This window comes from Temnothorax curvispinosus, unplaced genomic scaffold (genome assembly GCF_003070985.1).
Source record: "Temnothorax curvispinosus isolate PA1 unplaced genomic scaffold, ASM307098v1 QBEX01017960.1, whole genome shotgun sequence".
NCBI classification, from domain to species: Eukaryota; Metazoa; Arthropoda; class Insecta; order Hymenoptera; family Formicidae; genus Temnothorax; species Temnothorax curvispinosus.
This window is the reverse complement of record NW_020227740.1, coordinates 14667-34950: the sequence shown is the minus strand read 5'-3', so window position 1 is coordinate 34950 and position 20284 is coordinate 14667. Positions and strand designations below refer to the sequence as shown.

Genomic DNA, 20284 nt, shown 5'->3' with positions numbered 1-20284 from the left:
ACATGAGAAAATAAGCCGAGTTTTCGATATCAAAATATACGACGTTAATTCCGCTTTAAAAGCGAGCTCTCGACAATCAAAAGAAGCTTGGAGACTTTCCGCGTGTCCGTTTCCGCATGTAGCGTCGGATTGTGCAACGAAAAGTTGCATCCTGCAAACATCCTTGTTTGAGAGCGAATTCTTCGGTCAGTCATCATAAGTCAGTCACGAGCGCGAAACTTAGCAAATCGGACGTATTTATTCTTCGACCAAAAACGGCACCGTTACTCGCCATTAACACACTGAGAAAAAATTTTTTAGATCCAAGAAAATATTTCTTTGAATAGTCGTAATAACATATTTACTAACGTACGCGTTAGACCCGGTCTACAATCAGTCGTATGTCGGAGTCGGATGTCGCAACGTAGCCGATGGTCCAATGAGAGTATTTCTTTTTCGGAAACGAATTTTTCTCATTGGATCATCGGGTACGTTCCGACATCCGACTCCGACATACGACTGATTGTAGACCGGGCATTACACGGAGCAGCCCGCGTACATAATTATGATGTGGCGCGACATATGATGAAGAACGGCTCCGAGGCCAACTCCATCGAACGAGGTATGGTCGAACTGAAACCCGTACTCGAACCAGATTATTACTTGTACCCATTATATGTACAGTAGTAATATAAAGCTGGCGCACATGAACTGCATCCGACATCAATGGATGGTGATGCACGCCGTCGACGAAATAGCATACGGCGAAGATAGAAACACACCGACTTTGGACGACTAAGTTCTAATCATAAAATATCTCATAGCGTCTTACGGTCATACGCGTACAAACACTACGTTAAGCGCGACGTCAACGACGATGAGATGAAGGAAACAACTATCGAATGTTTCCTAAACGACACCAATAAGGCCTTTTAACTTAAAACACTGGCCAACAAATGGGAGAAATGCACGCGTAAAGATAGGGATGCGATGCGCGTCACGTCTAAACCACTCAGAGCCAAGGACGTAGCAAAGGAGATGATACATCCACAAAAGTCTACCATCGCAAAAGTCATAAGAATGACAGTTCGTATCACGGATGAAGAGAAGGCGATAGACGACATCGCCGATTACTTGCGACAACACGTGCAAGTATTTCCCTCTCGCATAATGGGAGAAAAAGAATCATCGAGCTACGCGTGGGGTAGATTAGACGACAATCACAAACGTCTGTCGTACAAGACCATGAAAGATAACGTATGACAAGCGCTCGCCTACTGGGAAGGGACCGTTCCAGAAGATCAAGATCAACATCGTTAAATGTATCAGGAAAATGTGCTCGAGATGCAGAAATGTTTGTTTTGTCAACTAATGCAGGCAAAAAAAAAACATTTTGCATGTTCTGTAACACGTTTTAAAGTAAAAGCTACAAGGAGACATCATTCTCGAAAATGCATTGGTCCTAGAAACAAAGATACAAGAGCGGTATCAGTTTTAGGAAAAACAATAATAGGTCGAATACATCCTGAAGCGAATATAGTGTCTTAAGATTACGTGTTTTTCCCGTATTAAAAGAAGATGACATAGTACGACTAATACGATATAACGAATTAATAATTGCATTCGGAAATCAACAGTGTGAAAAATATAAAGCATCAGAGCATAATGATAGCATGATAAGACAGAAACTAAGAAGAGTCGGCCGTTTACTACAAATATTGAAACATAAATGTTCTGACATTACAGATTTTGCATCCATTTATTTTCCACGATACAGCAGTGCCTGTATTGAAGCAATTAACACATTAGCAGGTTTATCTTTATGCGGAAAATATTATAAAATTCCATCATTAGCATCGTCACTTTGAGGTTTAATAAAAAAACTTGGAAAAATGTTAATTAATCGATATATTAGAAAAGAAAACTGTGATAAAAAATTAATTGCTAAAGATTTTTTAAAAGTATTTTCAGAAGATTATATTACAACTCATATTACGAAAACAATATCTGAAACAATGAATCAAAATAAAAGACGTAAAAGAATTGTTCTCCCTTCTAAATCGGATATTATTAGGCTTCACAACTTTTTACAAGAAAAACGTCAAACAGCTTATAACGTTTTGAGAGAAGGATTTTCTTACGAACCATGGCTTAAACTCGCCAAAGTAACATTGACATCAGTACAAGTATTCAACCGTCGTAGAGCCGGAAAGATACAAAGAACACACTCATCGAAGATTACAAGGTTTACGAAGGAATTAATTTATCAAACAAATGAAATGTATGAAGCACTTTCAACACGTGCCAAAGAGACAGCTAATATGTACGTTTTACATTAAGAGGTAAACTTGGACGAACAGTACCAATTCTATTGACGGGAGAATTGAGAGATTGCATTGATATAATATTAAAGCATAGAAAAGCTGCAAAAGTTTCAACAAAGAATCCGTATATGTTTGGTCTTCCTTTTCTTGTAAAAAATAAGCATAGATACCTCTTGGCATGTGATCTGTTGCGACAGTATGCAGTAGAATGCGGTGCTGAAAATCCTGAAACTTTGCGTGCAACTGAATTACGGAAACATATAGCGACCATGTGTATTAATTACAATTTATCAGAGAATGAAATTTCATCACTGGCAAACTTCATGGGTCATGCAGATAAAATACACTTAACTCATTATAGGCAACCTGTCATAGAAAAAGAAATCATATAAATACCTATCACAATACTTGGAAGCAGCACAAGGAGCTGGACGAGATGAAGAAGATAATAGTTCAGACGATAATTCAGATTCTGAATGCTCAGAATCTAATAGAAATAACAATGATGCTAATCGATGATGCACGTCGAAATTCTCATAACGCAGGGAACACGAAATAAACTGCGCGTTCTGAAAAGAGTTTGCCGCGACGCGACGGGCGCTTACCACTTCTGTCGTGCCTGTCGAAATTCTCGGAGTTCCGCTAACTCGAAGAAACTGTTTTAGGCAAAAGTAGAGTGAAACGGCGGCTTTACTCCCATCGCATGAGTTTTATTACCAAACCTACGTGACTTCAAAGTCCAGGAATAAGCAATGGACGTACGAGGAACATCGGGTTTTTCCAGTCGCAATCCGTATCGAGTTATGATAACGATAACAATAATGGCCTCGCACAAAACCAGACTGATTGAAAAACCTCCCATTCTCTCTACTCTTCGATACATCTCTCTTACTGTGCTTACAGTGGCTCTTATAAACTGCGTTAAATATTGTCAACAAAAATACATTTTGCATTTGACCTAGTTTCGAAAATAATACTGCATATTGTTTTCACATATCGTGAGCACTACAAATTCTTGCGCACCCTGAACACGTTTATACGATATATCTACGTACACTTCTATATCGCCCGTTTTCATTCTCTTATTCTGCTGACCTTCAGGTCTCGGGCACGACTTTGCTTCCTGTAATAACCATCTTACCCGTGTTTACCCTATATCAAGAGATAAAATCATAACAATTGATTTTCTCGTTAACACTGCGTTAACTCAAAAAGAATGGGTGAATTGTGATATATTATCATGAAAAAGAAGCGAATATATGCAGTGCAACGAAGCTTCAACGGTCGAATACACACTCGCCACGCTATATACGATCCATAGAAATTTTTGCAAACATTACGGGGACGTTCGATCATAACATGCTTGCATGGCCCGAAAAGAACGTAAAGACGCGTATCGTGAACGCGAATGGGCAATCGATTACCATAATACGGCGATTCCGGTGCATTCGACGAACATTCCGGTGTATATCGATGGACGGAGCGTGATCTATATAAAGAATCGACTGTATTAATGTATACGACGCACACGAAGCGAAGATTCAATGAGATTTCACGCTATTGCTTTTTCCGAGTTTTACCATTTTTCTTGTTCCGTAAAATTATTTGGACGCAAAAAAGCATATTACTAAATTGCACAAACGTTCAATCTTTTTAATCCGGGCTCGTTCCGCTCATTGTTCCCGATGCATAAATTCGCAGCTAAATTCGCAATTGCCCTTTTAATAGTATATTTTTAATCCGCATCGAAATTTCTGCATTGCAGCAAATTTCAGAACAAAAATTCCAATATCATTAAGCAAACATTGCGGTGTGTGACCCAGCAAAACTGGAATTAAATTTACCCATTGAATGGTCAAATGTGCTCGCCGGCCGGAGCTATCGCGCGGCATAATAATCGCGGTGGAATTCTCACACCGATTCGTGTCCTGTCCGGCGATAACCCCTGCTATAAATTGAGACAGATAGATCCGAAGGCGCGTATCGAAGAATCATATGGGCGATAGATTATCATAATACGGCGATTCTAGTGCATCCCGCGGCGGGACTCGCCCGCCTAAAACGAAAATTCATATGGGACCATGCGCAATTTAAGCCGCCATAGTATTTTACGTTCACTTATTTGTACCGGTAACTCCAACAGAAAGACGTCGCTATATGACCGCGCGTATTTCCATCTGAACAAGCATTATATCGCATGCGATCGTAGTCGCACGGAAGTTAACGGTGATGATTAAATGATATGCCGCATCGCCGGAATGAGAATGCCGCGATTAGAAATACTAGGTTTGCGAGACCCTACATGAAATTTAACGATATATATCGCGCGTGCGAAACTGGATTCTCGCGAACCAGTGTTCTCATAAAACGGAGCTATATATGGATTCCAACGACTACCGCACAAAAATCTTTAAATATTACCTCGTAATACGGCGTAATGTTTAAAGATTAATTAAAGTCGAAAATTCTTGGACAAAAATAATCTCCAAAATTTGTCGAGCTATAAACAAAACGACAAAAATTGATCGGTGGTATCGTGTGAACTATACTATGTATATATCTAATATTTATATTTGAATTGTACATAGTATTTCGTTCAAAAACTACGACCTCTTTTTTTTTATTTCGCATCGATAGAAAAATTCTGTTATTGATTCACACACAATGCTGTAAAACTTCATCACGTATTATATATTGTTGGTTTTCGCGGATCAAATCCTATCCAATATTATACATATATGTTTTCCCATAGATATCATTACGCGTAAGATACGAGCTTTCGTGAATAGCCCGGATACGTTACGCGCACTAGTAACATTTCTCATTGTCACGCGGATGTTCTCGGACCATCGAATTCAAGGACCGCTTCACTGTTTTCGCAGCTTTTGGTTCTAACCCTGCCATCATTTCGTATGACTCTTGCTCTATTCTGAATCGGTCGCGATCATTCAAGCGAATCGGTTTTCAAATAATTTCGACGAATCATATTTATCGCAGATATTTATCAACTCGTAACATTCCGATAATTGACAAAAAATATTTGGAGCGGAAATATTTTTCGTAACTAGACACCTAATATCTGAGAATAATTTAATAACTAACTTTAAAAAAAAAATAAGTTAAAAACAATGATTTATAGAGAGTGAAGAGCGACTCGAATTTTATGTAATTTTACATTAATTAAGCTTATTAATCCTCGGAAGATCGCGTGGAGTGTTAGGCACCCCCAGTTAGTATATTTTTGCGATCATAATAAAAAATTTTACCATTGTTGGAAGTCTTTTTTTTTTTACTTTAGAAATTATGTTAAAGATAAGTCTAAAGATTTATAAAATCATAAAAAAAAGTAAAAATTTTTTCTTCATTAACATTTACAAAAAAAAAATACTCTGGGATGTGATCTACACTGTTCCTGTTTCAAATTTTGACGCGACCGTCCGAGGATTAAGAACTTGATTGATCCAGTCATTACTAAAATCCAATAATCCGCTCAAGTAAGCTCATGTAAAGATGCACGGTCCGATCTCGCTGCTTGTGCATGCATTTGGCGCGAGACACCGTGTCTCTTCATTTTAATTGCATATTAGTATAACATAAAAATCGAGAATTAAATAAAAAATTTATTGCAAAATACTAATAACAATTTCGTAGAAAATCAAATAAAGCGTTAAGACGAAAAGGACGGTTATCCATCCACATAAAATATGCCATAGAATTCTAAGTGTGTCACGAGTAACAGGGACATTTCAAAACATCTCTGCACGGAGTGCTGTGGAAAAGAGAGAAGCTCGTCCTCAAGGAATGCGGCTGCGAAACGCATGGAACGTTATGAAATTTTCAAGGGTTTCCGCATTTTATCGGGTCCGATTTCCGCTGGGGAATCGGCGCAGGGAAACGGGGCAGCAAATGCAATTCTTAACGCTATGCGGAAATCGTGTGGTGAAGCTGGAGTATACGACTTCCAGCACGCTTCCTCGACGATGAAGTCGTCGAGCTGACATGCGTCACGGCAGTTAGTGGAAAAATATTCTTCATTCCTTTCTCACGCGTTAGTTATGGAAGATTTTTTTTTATTCTCGGCGCGTTCGTCGCAAGAATCAATATTACTTACTTGGATTTTCAGAAATATCAAGAAAAAGAGAGAGATATATATATATATATATATATATATATATATATAAAGACTGTATTTAATGTCTCATAAATTACAAATCTTTAACTATTAAAATTTTATATTCGTCATCAATGTTGACATTTATAAGAAGAATTTATAGAAGCAATAAATATTAACTTCTTGGAAAATGAACATTTCTAAATATAATTCTAATCACAACTACTTTAGGTTCTAATTACTATCTACAATTGAACGCTTAAGTGAATTTTCTTCAATAGTACACTTAAAGCATTAAAGAGAGCTCCACTTCACAAAGACTTAATTTATACGAGAAAAGTAAATCCGGTGATGGCCGTAAAAACATTCCCGATAAACAGCCCTTTTGCTAAAGAAGAATTCCTCGCCTTAGTTTCTCCCTCCGTAGTTCGACCCTTGGAACATTCGAGCAGGAATGGAGTAATAAATCACCGGATTCTTTCCAATAACTGCCTGCGCGTCGATAAGAAACGGAATAAAATTCCGCTTGAGAAAGTACGCCGACGAAATTAATATATATCCCCGCGCGTATTGATAAATTTTTCTCCGCCGAACAAACTTCGTCGATGACTAATATTTCGAAACTCGTTTGCGCGCAAAAATTTTATGTCATTCGCTTTCCCACAATTTTATTATCGGTATGAAAAGATTAATTCTTAACTATTATAAGTATAGCGCGATGGGATCTACTATAATGCAGATACTTTATGAAGAATATAAAAAAAAAAACAAATAAGAAAAAAAAGTAAAAAATATCACGGCGTTAGTTGACGCTTTAATCGCGATCAAGAAATAGCAATATTTCTGGATTGAGAATATCCTTCATTTTCCTTTTTCCCCGTCGCTCGTAAATCGGCGACGTCGCCGTCAGGAAACACGATGTCGTTCGCGAATTAGTTAATGCTTCAATTGAATCGCTATGCAGCCGGGAAAAAAATGACAACGACGACGACGACGACGACGACGACGACGACGACGCGACGGTGAAATCGGCGAGACCAATGACGGTTCGCCGATCTTTTCAACGATCCTAGTCTTCAATTACATCATTCCTGCGCTTTCTTCTCGGTGAATTCCGACACCTCATCCGTCACATTCGCGGACAGTTCTCTCTCGACCAGAAATCTCGTGATCGCTTATTTCATAAGAATCTGCCAAAAACAAAATTTTGAATGCAAATTGCCACGAGCGAGAAGAATGAAAACAATGCACTGCAATTTTCTAGTTTGAAAAAATAGAAAAAGGAAAAATTCAATATATATGTATAATATAGACTAAAATTAGGTCTTAATTTAAACACAATATTAAATTTTAGAACATCATATAAATTTTATCATAACATAACAGATATAAGATTAAATATCATTTTATTGTCTCAAAGTAAGCAGAGAAAAGTTTCAAAGAAACTATTTTCATCCTCTTGTCTTTATCTTTGTATAATGAAAATCATATAGAGCATAATTTGCATTCGGATTATATTAAAATTGTATTAATTACGTGTGGAGAGATTTATTCCGGATCAGAAAGAGATATATGCATTACAGATGCATTAGCTTATCGTGTACATTCTAATTATGCTATAAATACTATTTGCAACACAATAACCCAATCGTAGTTCAATTATCGACAGTAATAGCAAATATTTACACCCAATGGGAAACACGACAGTTTCCCCTTTTAATCAACGTAGGTTACGTGCAGAGAGTTTAGAAACTGTCTGGTAAAGTTTTATCAGTAAATTTGTCCAGTATACCGTCTCTTTTTCTGCTCATTCGATCGAGTCTATCATAAATAATTCTGTTAATTATTATGTAAGAAAAATATTTCAAACAAAAATCACAGAAAAAAGCTATTTTATAAAGTATTAATTTATTTATTTAAAAGAGACACGAAGAGAATACTATTTGTACTTGTCTTATACTTTAATAAATATTTTCTTAAATAATATGCATAGTCTATTATAATGTCAAGATCTTAGTACATATTTAAGAGCTACTTTAATGTAAAAACAGGGCACCTGCAGTTCTTTTAGATTGTTTCTCATTTATTGTTAAATTAAAATTCACACAATTTAAATTATCAATTAAAAAAATTGTTTGTACTTGTTAAGTACGATGTACGATTTAATAATTTGAAATTTATGATATTATCAATCTTTTTTGTTTCGTTTTTTCCAAAGACGTCAAAATTGCTTACCGTCTTTCATTTTCACAAGATAAAAAACGACAATTCCCCACTCCGATGTCACAGACGAAAATTGCGATTTCCTCGTTCGAGAAAATGCCTTCCACCCGATTTCGCGAAGAAGTGCAAATAGCGTAGCGCGTAATGCGCACGAGATGAATCCGCGCATCGGAAGATTTTCTTTCTTCCCGAAATAAGTAATCCCAGAGTAGGTAAAGAGAAAGTCTAAAGAGGGAGGAAAAAGGGCAAAAAGGAACAATTGTTTGATAAGTACGACATGTCGTTCGTTCATTGTCGCTATCAAAAGCAGTACACTGTGCCATGTATTAAATCGAGGATTACGACGAGTATCATGAGAATGAAGTTTTGCGCGAGTGAGCGCGCGCGTAAACGCATTTACGTGAATTTTGAGGAGTTAAATTGCTCGGAAAATGAGTAATCTCGCGAATAATGGAGAACGCCGGAAGTAGAATGAGGCGAGGAGTGCAGCGGTAGCGTAAACATTGTACTGACTCGAGTTTAATCAGAAGGAGCCAAATGAGCTTCGGGGGTCAGCCCTCGCGGCAGCCCGACAACGGGGTCGCGTCTCTCTCCTCGTAAGGATAAGGAGCAATGTGCGGGATACTGTATCCTACCGATCCGCATCGGCCAAACCAGGTCGGAGGAGGGCTGAGCAAGGAGCCATCGAGCAACTTTGAAAGTTTGGAAATTACGGTCGACTTGCCTATATAGCTTGCACTGGTCTCAATTGATAATTAAAAAAATGGAGCAAAACTTTCTTCGCGTTATATCCCAATCGATCATCGTCACGAACACGTCCATCCCATAAATTTAATTTTATATAACAACTAACGAAAGGAAAAAAAATGGTTTATCCTCCTTCCTCGCACTGAGAAATTGACTTTATAAAAGTTTAAAATACAATATAACAAAAAATGGCGACACCGGCTGATATTTGTAAACTCATGCTCAGCTGGCACGATGGATATTACTATTTTTGTAACAAAAATTATTTAAAACAATATTGTTTCGCAATAACTATTTTCACGGGCGCGGATATGGCGCTCTTTTTTCTTTTTCTTTTAAAAAAGGTAATTTTTAAGGTGATACATTTTAACACGTATACCGTACAATACAATATACAAGTATAATACAACTGAATCAACGGTTAATTAAGATCGTCCAAAAATAATCAGAAATGTCGCACATGTATTTTGTTTGCACTATAAATCCCATAAAAAATATGTTATTAATAAACTGTCGATATATCATGTTACTTTTTTTTAAGACGATTTAATACTTCGTATATTATCTCACACTCTCAACCTATTAGAAACACCCAGCAAATTACTCTTGAAACGGCGAAAAATTCAAAGCGACGATACGAAATATAGATATCCGAACACGAGCATCGTTTAAAGAAACAATTATCGTCCATAATAATTATAATGAAAAAGTAAATTCAAATTCCGTATTCGCTATTGCTTTGATTTTTTGACGTACGGATCTCAAATGTATCCGGATCTCAATTTATTCATGTAAGTAAAAAAAATTTGAGTGATTCTTATTAAGGTAACTTTGTGATACAAGACATTTCCAACATTTTGAATATTGATAATAACTGATTGTTTGTAATATAAGTTGATGAAATATGAAGAATCGTAAAACTATTCATTAATAAATATTTTAGTGACTTTTGAATAACGCGCATATAAAACTCACCAATCTTAATAAATTTAATTTTTTGATCAAAAATTAAACTGCTTATATCAATTTAAGCATTAGCGAATTACTTAACTTTTAAAAAGATTCATTAATCATTGTATTGAATAAAAGTCATTATTTATATTTATATCATATTTTTACAATGTGACCAAACTAATGCCAATTTAACATTATTTTAATAATTTATAATTTATTTATTTTATATGAAATATTTTCAGGCATCCGATGATCTTTTGTTACATCTCGCACCTGCGAATCGAGGAACTAGAAATGTTCAACCATTTTTAGTTTGTTCCAAGACAGGACAAGAAAGAAGAGGAATTTATTATATAATGACCGATGGCCATTTGATCCAAGTTGGAGCTAATGCTATCATAGCATTCGACATTCTACTAAAGTTGCACTACTGTTTTGACGTAGACTTCGCATCCGATTTGGTGAACTTTTACGATTTTATAACGGCCTGCGTAATGCAACTTCATCAACCAAAAGGATGCAGCATTGCATTAGAAACAACGTTACAAAATGTAACGCTAAAAGAAAATGATGAAAGGTATGTAATTACTGGACTAAATATTTTTTTATGTTCTCGTTACTGACAAAACGCACTAAAAAGTTTATAATTATATTAATAGTGACGATGGGATTGAGGATGATGAAAACGAAATGAATTAGGAATTAGACCGGAGCACATGTGGAATATACGGCCGTGCAATTTTATAAACATCCGCTAGCAATATCTGAAAATCTACAGACATTAAAGTGAAAGCAATCAAAGATTATTGATAATTACAATAAAACAGTGTCGAATGAGTTGTTTTAATAACCAGAGTGCTCCTAAAATGTACTTTTCACTTTATAATAAAGATACTATGAAGTAACTCATCAGGAGCGTCGAATTATTTATGTCTATTTCTACCAATAAAGATATATAATTAATATTTATTTCACTAATGTTTATTTCTACCAATGTTATAGATTAACTTTAATCTCGATTTAGTTTATTTTTTATCTTTTTTCTAGTTACAAAAATTAGAAAAGGATAAAAAGTAACATAAACCGAGATTGAAGTTAATCTACATTGGTAGAAATGGACATTAGTGAAATAAATATTATCTCACTCTAAAAGAATATTGAAATCTTCACTCCACACTAGAGTGAACCATGTCACTCTTTACCTAGAGTTGAACAATCACTCCAAGTAAAAAGTGAATAACGGGAGTGAAACATGTCACTCTTTCCAGAGTTGAACAATCACTCCAAGTAAAAAAGTGAATAAGCACTCTTTCGCAAAGTAAAAATTCGCTCTATTTAGATTGGCAGTATTTTCATTATTCGTAAGAGTGGGATCTCACTCTTTTCAAGTAAGATTCTACTCCAAGAAATTTAGAGAGTGCATATGCGAAGTTTGTATAAATAAAAAACAAATTTGATTTAAAATATAAATAGATATGTGCCAAGTACACTCAAGATAGTTCATCTATACATAGAGAGACGGCTTCCTTTCTCTACATGAAACATATTATTGCTTTAACTTTAACCCATCGAATAATAAATTATGCGAAACATAACCGAAAGTTTACACACACTCATAAAATGTCTCTAATATAAAATCCATGTGATTAAATGTGTTTAAAGTTTGCGTGAAGTGCGAAACGTGTCTCGTATGACATGATTGAAGGCATGCGCGATCGGGATAGCGACGTAGTATGTGACCGGCACATTAGCAACAACGTTTGCAAATTAATAAATAAATTTAAAAAAAAAAGACTAGGACTATTGATTTTCTCGCACTCTTTAACGTAAATTCGGACGAGTAAGTGCCCATCTATACAATAGGTGTTTTAAGCCCTAAGACTTAAGAAATTGTTCAATCACAATTAAATTTGAGGAGAATAATTGACTGTGATTGGCCAATTTCTTAGGGCTTAGGGCTTAAAACACTTATTGTAGATGGGCACTAAGAGAAGTACGGTCCCTGTTCCCTGATTGAGGAAAACTCGGCTTCTTAATACCCCGACCTGACCTGACGGTCTTCCGCCTACGCTATAATCTTGACGATTCCCTACTACGGTTGGAAAGTGAATCGGAAGTGTCCTGCAGTGATTAAACCAACCCTCTAAGGAGGTGAAATACGGATCCTGAAGGTTCTCACCTTTTCGCTCTACGGAAGTTTCACAACATTCCTCGCCTTACAATCGAGTGAATGAGTGGATCCAACTGGATCATGACGATTTGTTCCCTAACAGAGCATCCTTTGACCAAGGTACGTTACGTCTGCCTCATTTAAAATCGTTATACGCCACATCGTGTGAGACGTCTGTCATTTTGAACGATCCTTATTTTGAAGTACGATGACGCCGGAAAACAATACTGCATGATCGCAATTATTTGTGAAATCGTAACCCGTTCATTTCTTCAATTATTAAATTATCGTAACCCGTTTATTTCTTTAATTATTAAAATTATTTAATTCTACGCGATTCCAAAGTTTACGATATACATTGATTAATTATTAAATTAATTGCGTCTCAAATTTATGTGAATTTATATATGCTTTTAATTAAAATTACTATTTTCTTCGTCAATTAACTTTACTATTTCAATATTCAGTTCATTTTCTATTATATACATATTAACCTACTCATATTAATTTATGTTATTGATTTTGACTACGTTTGTGTATTTTAAATTGGTTTGAATTAATTGTAGAATATTCCTTTAATGTATTTCAATAACAAATATATGTATTAATGCTACTCGGCTATAACTGACAATGGTGAACTTTGTTTCCGTATCTTTCTCGTAGTAATCTACCACTGAGGTAGCTTCTGAAAAGATCCCGCTTTAACAAAATGAAATATGAGTTTTGTGTACATAGTAATTTTAATTCTTCTGCTTTATTTACGATGTACAATATAATTATGAAATTGGATTGAAATAAACCTTTTGTGCGAGAAAATAATAATGACAGAATTTAATATATTTATAGTAGGTAAATCCGTCGCCTAATTGCACGTCATAAATACCTGCGTCGAACTTCCGCGCGGTTGATTTAAGCAAATGAACTCGCGGCATAGTGCGCGAACTTGTGAAAATTAGCATTTTGATGATTCCGGTTTTAAATGCCCATAATTGATTAATCATCTCTAATGCGAAGCGTCGGTGTGCGAGTCGTTATCCCTTTTCTATGTAAACTCTGCTAGCAATAATACAGTAACCGGATCTGTTTATTCGACTGATTACGAGCGAAACAAACCAGCTCGCTGATTGGTGGTTTTCCCGTGTTTTCCCGGGTAAAAAGCAAATCTCGTAAAGACGTAATTGCTATCACAAGTTACATCGATCGTTTGTATTTGCAATGACGAAGCTATTCGCCAAAAACGAATATTTCATATTTTATGCATTAAACCGTTTTATGCATTAACATATTTAACGTATGTATGAGAATATATAGAAATCGTACTTTTATATCATTAAACTCCGATTGGTTTGAGAGCGAGTTCAAATTTCGATGCTAAATATACATGAGAAGGCATTATATAGCTATTTACGCTCGAACGACGGAAACGTGACACTGAAAATGCATAACATACATTTTTCCATATTTATTACCTCGAAAATGAAACTCTCTGAAATGATACTGAGGTAACGCTCAGCATTAAAGTAAAAATCTCGGCCATCATCAATCGATGGGAAAACGTGAGCAAATATAAAATTGTGTACGTTAATGCACAGTCAGCATCGCTCCATCTACACGATTGCATTTGAGCTATACGAATATTGCTCAAGCAATATGCCACGCGTCGAGTTAGGCGATATCATACCGGTGCAGCGCAACTCTCATCCCCCAGTGTGAGCTCACAACAACTTCGGAAACATCCGCCGCGGGAATTATCCCCGAAATATCTGCGGCGGCCGCGTCCCAGGTTTCCCGTATACATACGCAGTGCGAAACGCGAATTTATGCTTCATAAATAAACCGACAGATAAGTCGAGAGGAAGGTAGAAAGAGAGAATGCGCCTTCTTCAGCCGCCAGTAATTCCCGGGTATTCACTTTCGAGAGTGCACCGGGGCTCATCCGGTGCACGCGAGATCCTTCCCGCGCGCGGCGAACCCGACGGAAACTTTTACCCTTAATCGTGCCGTATCTCGCGCGACTACCTCCACGAGCGTGCAACAAATCGGCTTTAAGGCGTACGCCATTATAAAACAGACTTCGTGCTGTATCCCAGCTTGCTGCTTGCGTGTGGCCTTGTCGCGCTCTTCCCCCTTTACCCTGATCTTTCCCCGCGACTTTGAAAATATAGAGAGGTTTAAGTAATGTGGCAAGATTCAAGATTTCACGCTTGCCGGAAAAAATTTGTTGCCGATAACCGCGGATCTTAATAAAAATCGCGGAGACGATGAATGCTCGAAAATGAACGACGAGCGGGAGATTGAGAGATATAGAGTAAAATATTCTCTAGTTTTACTCCGTTATCTAATATTTTAGTAAAGTAGTTTTATCTCTGCTCACTGCTTTATGAAATTTATGCTCGCATTGTTATAAGTTATAACTAATTACTTAAGAGAAGAAAATTCTATTTGAATAAGATAGTTGTTAGCAAAACAATAATACATGCGCAAATATAGTATATTTCGCATGATGCTAAATAAAGAAATAGAAGATTTTGAAATTTTAATGAGACATAAATAACACACAAGTCATTGAAGTATATAGATTAAAATTTTTATGTTAATTTTAACATTATGTTAACATGACTGCATTTGTACACAGTTATTGGTGCAAATAACACAGTAAATTAATAACGCGCAGAAACTGCGTTTGTAATATACTTCGCAATGTCGCGGTTAAATATCTTAGCAAATGGAAAAACATCATGAGTTAAAATATGCGTTCTCTCTAAATATGAATCAGTGAATATAATATATTATAGTCACTAATTCAGATTTAGAGAGTTTGAATAACATTTGTCGCGTAACTGAGATTCCTTATCTATTTCACTGTTTACGTAAATTTTATAAAAATAGATCAACGTTTTCTGAAAAGTTATACACCGAATCGTTTTTGAAAACACCGGTTAACAATACCCGTGTAAATTCATCGAGCGAAAAATGGCTTTAAAAAATTGCGGTTGCCTTTCTCTGAAAATCGCATGTATTAGTCACGAAACGAATGGCGGCCAAAGATCGAAATCAAATTTGACTCCGCATAACGGGCGATACATTCTCGCCAGAGAGCCATTAAACGATAAATCGCTTATTACCGGCAATTAATATCGCGAACAACGGACATCCCGTTAATTCTCGTTTAAACAAGCGCCGTTTCGGTTGGAATTCATTCCGCGTAACAGCAAACTGCGTTTTCCCCGGGCCATCTTGAACTATGCGCGCGTTTATATCAGTTCGCGGATGTAGCTACAATAGAAGCAGCAACAGCAGCGGTAGCAGCAGCAGCAGCAGCCGTCGCCGCCGCCGGAGATGGAGCTCGACAAAACTAATTTCTCTCGGAAGCCGACTCCTTTTGTGCACTTTTTAAAGTACTACTTCTCTTTTTTGAGTGAAATTAAAATCCTCGCATACTTCGTGGAGGACGCGGGAGCGGTAGATAGATTCGCCTATTTCCAGCGTTGCGCACATAAACCAGGATCAAAGAATGTATACACACCTTAGGCATGCAACTGTCGCGACATAATGCGGTCCTGGCAACAAAAGGCTGAAGAAACGAGCGGGACAGAGAGCGGGAGAAAAGTGCGATCTATTAGCACACCCTCAGAAAAGATTTCTAATAACGAGACAAAAAGTATTCTTGACATGTTTAATCTCATCACAACCTGAAGTAGTATAAAAATAAAACAATATTGAGATTAAATCAATAATTCCTATTCTCTTCTCTCGAATAAAATAAGATTGACTTAATATCTTGAGACAAGAATAATAATATAAATTTAAGCTTATATATTCTTGCGTTTAAACTAATCTTCATACGACGTTAACGCACGCGCCATGTTAGCGCCATAACATTAGGCGCGATCCGCGCGACCGCCCCCCGCGCGCCGCGAAACCGATGTGTGTGCTACCCTCTTTTGTCGACGTGATACGTGTTCACGCACCCACCGCGAGACGACTCATTGCCATAACGGCTGCTTTAACGGCAACTTTTGCTCGCTTCTCGCCGTGGAGTAATAATAAACACGTCAAGTGACAACGTGCGCGAGTGAGAAGAAAACGTTTCGACTCGTCCGGCCAAAAGAAGGCGAGAGAATCGGGAGTCTGCGAAGGAAGGAGCGTCGTCCGGTAGATCCGCGGCCAGGCGGGCCTGCGAATTCTTCCTCACGTGATTCAAGGCCGTCTAAAGGCGTCCGCAGGCATCACGAGTGCGTGTGTACGTGCGTACGACGCGAGACGACGCCGAAAAAGCTGTCAGCGTCGCCGAGACTTTCCATCCCGGAATATCGAAGAGATCGGGGGGACTCGTTGGGCTGTCCCGTCGAGCGACGACGACATCCGCCAAAACCCGATACACCGAAGATCTGAGTCTGGCGACGAGGGGAGAACCGTGCCAAGTTCTGGTGGTATCGCGCACTTTTTTACGCTTTGTTTTAAATCTGTGACGTTATCCTGGATCTGAAGTAATGATGGATCTAAAAATGTTAACTGTAGAAGACATATTAAAAAATATGGAGATGTCGCATCTCGAATCTCATTTCTCAAGTAAGTATATATACATATATTTATTTATACATAATATGTAATTGTGTTTAATTATTAATTGATATTAATCGAAGAATTAAGGTGATGTATGACTAGTTTTGTCGAATATATATATGGATATGTTGCTGAGATATATATACATGATCTGATATTTGATTTATATATACTTATATAATGCTATTTTACTTGTTACATTATAAGCTTTCTTGAACATATATTAATTGACTACAACATAACCATCAAAAGAAATATATTTTTATCCGATTTTTCTATGTCAAAGTGTTACTTGGTAGATATCAGCTTATTAGTATATATTCGACAAAACTAGTTATACAACATCTTAATTCTGATTCGATTAATATCAATTAATAATTAGACTCACAATTACATACATATATATAAAGAAATAGGAAAAAGATTATATGATTAGTGCTTAGATTTTCTTATAGTTAAAATGCTTATTATTTTCATTTATATACTTATTAATTTTATCAATATTATGATCAACTTTTATAACTTTATTTGTAGAAGCTTTACTTGTTTTAACTCTAATTTTTTTCGATTTCTTTAGACAATGGTGTGGACTTGAATACATTTTTGAACTTAACTCCAAGTCAAATTCCTGTGCTATTTCCCACTCCATCTTTTACTATAGGAGATCAATTGAAGTTTATGCACAAGTACACTTCTTTTATGGTTTCAAATAAACTTGTAAGCATGATCTTTCTATTTCCTTTTTGGTATTCAAGGACATTTCTCTGTTTTAGATTTAGTTAAACATTACAACTTTTTATTGAATATGTTTTTATTTTTAATAAGAAGTTGTATAATATTATTCAATAATTCTATAATTATTTTATTATTTTCTCTTTTTAAATCACTGGTGCATGAAAAAGATTATATTTTGTGCTCGTGTTATGATTGAATGCATTAATACATTTATATTTTGAAGTAAAAGGTATATGATATAATCTTTTTAATGTATAATCTGAAATTTTTGGCATTATTTATATTATTTAATATATTACAGTCAACCTGCCAAAATATATACCACATTATTATACAGATCTGTTAATTGCAAATTATATAAACGATAATTTAATGTTAATTCATTATTTTTATAGAACATTAACTCAGCATTTTTGGAATCGTTTTCCTGCACACCATCATTAACGTCTTCATCCTCGTCATTGCCAACTGTTAACAGGATTCCTTTAAATTCATCTCCTATCACTGACGAGGTATTTATTTCCATTTAAAAACAATTCAGTTAATTAACAAATTAATCATAAAATTATATTTTTAGATTTCTTTTTTAAATTTTCTTTTATATTTATATTTTTAATTTTACCTCGTTTTTGCTCTTTTCTTTTTTTTTTTTTTTATTTTTTCTAAGTTTTGCTTCTAAAATTTATTTTATTTTATTTATTAAGTAGATATAATCATCAAAAAAGTTTTATACATATCTAATACAAATACGTTTACTTTTTTCTTTTGAAGATACTTGATACTAACACATCAGATCAATATTTGGATACATCGGATATATCTCTGTTATCGGCAGACATATTAAAAGAATCACAAGAACTTTCACGATCATCATCATCTCAGTCAGTGATATATATATTAGAAGAATCACAAAAACCTTCAGAACCATCAACATCTCAGTCATCAGCACATAGAAAAGAATTACAAGAACCTTTGCGATCATCAAATTTAGTAAAACCATTACTTGATAATTCCCAACTGGGAAGTAAACGGCGAAATAATATAAGGGCTTTAGTTGAAGTAGAAGAAATAGTAAGTAATTAAATAAAAATTTATTGTTGCATGTATCCAAACATTTATAAATAGTAAATCTTTTATGGACAGTGAATTAGAGAATTAATTTTTGTTTTTAATTAGGAATTCTTATTCTGCATAATGTCATATTTGATCATTATACTGTTCTTTTAATTTTTTAAATAGTTGTGGTATAATAACCCTGTTTATTTTGTTTTTTAAATTTAGGATCTGGATAAGTTATTGAAATCAGATACCAAGGCTAATGGTGTACTTATTGGATACTCAAAATCAGGCACACTGAATGAAAATGATCGTAAAATTATAGTAGAAACTATTATCAAGTGGCTGCTTCAAATAACTGAGTTGTATGTTTGTTCACTTATTTATAAATTAATATAATTTAATATAATTATTTTATTACTTTTAAATTTTATTTATTTTAGTCCACAGCATCAGCATTACGAAATAATTGCCAATAAGATTTGTGAACAATTTCCCACAGAAGAGGTAATAATTTAAAAAATTAATGTGTTCTTTCTGCATAACGAATACTGCTAAATTTTATTTGACATTCTGTGGTATAGTTATTTTTCTAAAACTTCCAAAGTCAATTTGCTACATTCTTCTAGATCATACATGCTTCTATTATTTTCTAGATATCAATTTACTATATACCTCCAAAAACAGAAGGAGAAAGTCAATTGTTAGCTAAAGGTAAATTGCCTATAAAAGTAAAGAATGCTAAATCCTGGCTGCGTAAGAAGGGAGCAATTTTATCCTCGAAAGAAAAAAGAAACATACAAAATACAGATGATTTGGTTCCTATTGATGGTAAATTTTATTTTACATTTTTATTTGTTATTAAGATTTTTTAAATTTTATGTTTTTTATGCAATAATTTTCAGATATTTTATTGGATGAAACAATAGCCGCGCAAGAATGGCTTAAACGAAACAGAGAGCCATTTGAAGATGTTGTAGTAAATTGGAAAATATGCCAAAAAGCTCGTCTACAAAATCTTATAAGTAATAAAAAAATTTTAACTCAAGAGTACATTGATCAATGGAATAACATATTACAACAACCACAAGCTTATAAACTGGTATGTTTTTGTGAATCTTATATATGACAACTATCCATGTTTAAAAAATATATATATGCATTAGTCTAATTAATTTTTTTTTCATCAGATTTTGGAAAATTTTAATTTTTTACATTTCGTCACTGCCAAGTATGCTTGTTTGGAAGGCAAGCAGAACAATATTTTGCTAAAATGGCCCTCAATCAGCAAAAAATTGGAACAACTTGCAAGATCACAGGATTATATTGTACATTATGATACAAAGGATTTGGTATCTTATTTAGAAAATAAAGATCTATCGAATGGTGAGTGGAATTATAGAAAATTTAAATACTCAT

The 20284-nt window shown here is 35.2% G+C and overlaps 2 protein-coding genes across 2 annotated transcripts; both read left to right on the top strand.

The window, feature by feature from the left end:
• Positions 1 to 969: 969 nt before the first annotated feature.
• On the top strand, positions 970 to 11196 carry LOC112467998. The gene is made up of 3 exons (XM_025036988.1): positions 970 to 1236; positions 10581 to 10915; positions 10998 to 11196. Exons 1-3 carry the CDS (start codon positions 970 to 972, stop codon positions 11035 to 11037), a joined length of 642 nt encoding a protein of 213 aa, XP_024892756.1. The 3' UTR covers positions 11038 to 11196.
• A 5479-nt stretch (positions 11197 to 16675) lies between these two features.
• Positions 16676 to 19994, top strand: LOC112467997. Its single transcript, XM_025036987.1, has 8 exons — positions 16676 to 17080; positions 17652 to 17791; positions 18205 to 18321; positions 18581 to 18880; positions 19091 to 19230; positions 19309 to 19372; positions 19522 to 19696; positions 19771 to 19994. Exons 1-8 carry the CDS (start codon positions 17002 to 17004, stop codon positions 19992 to 19994), a joined length of 1239 nt encoding a protein of 412 aa, XP_024892755.1. The 5' UTR covers positions 16676 to 17001.
• Positions 19995 to 20284: the final 290 nt, after the last annotated feature.

Bases quoted from the DNA above. Each gene is read 5' to 3' on its own strand.
- LOC112467997 (XM_025036987.1), top strand. From the start codon at position 17,002: ATGATGGATCTAAAAATGTTAACTGTAGAAGACATATTAAAAAATATG. The intron at 18,881-19,090 runs GTAAGTAATTAA...TTTTAAATTTAG, and splicing joins TAGTTGAAGTAGAAGAAATA to GATCTGGATAAGTTATTGAA. The intron at 19,373-19,521 runs GTAATAATTTAA...ATTATTTTCTAG, and splicing joins AACAATTTCCCACAGAAGAG to ATATCAATTTACTATATACC.
- LOC112467998 (XM_025036988.1), top strand. From the start codon at position 970: ATGCGCGTCACGTCTAAACCACTCAGAGCCAAGGACGTAGCAAAGGAG. The intron at 1,237-10,580 runs GTATGACAAGCG...AAATATTTTCAG, and splicing joins ACAAGACCATGAAAGATAAC to GCATCCGATGATCTTTTGTT. The intron at 10,916-10,997 runs GTATGTAATTAC...TTATATTAATAG, and splicing joins CTAAAAGAAAATGATGAAAG to TGACGATGGGATTGAGGATG.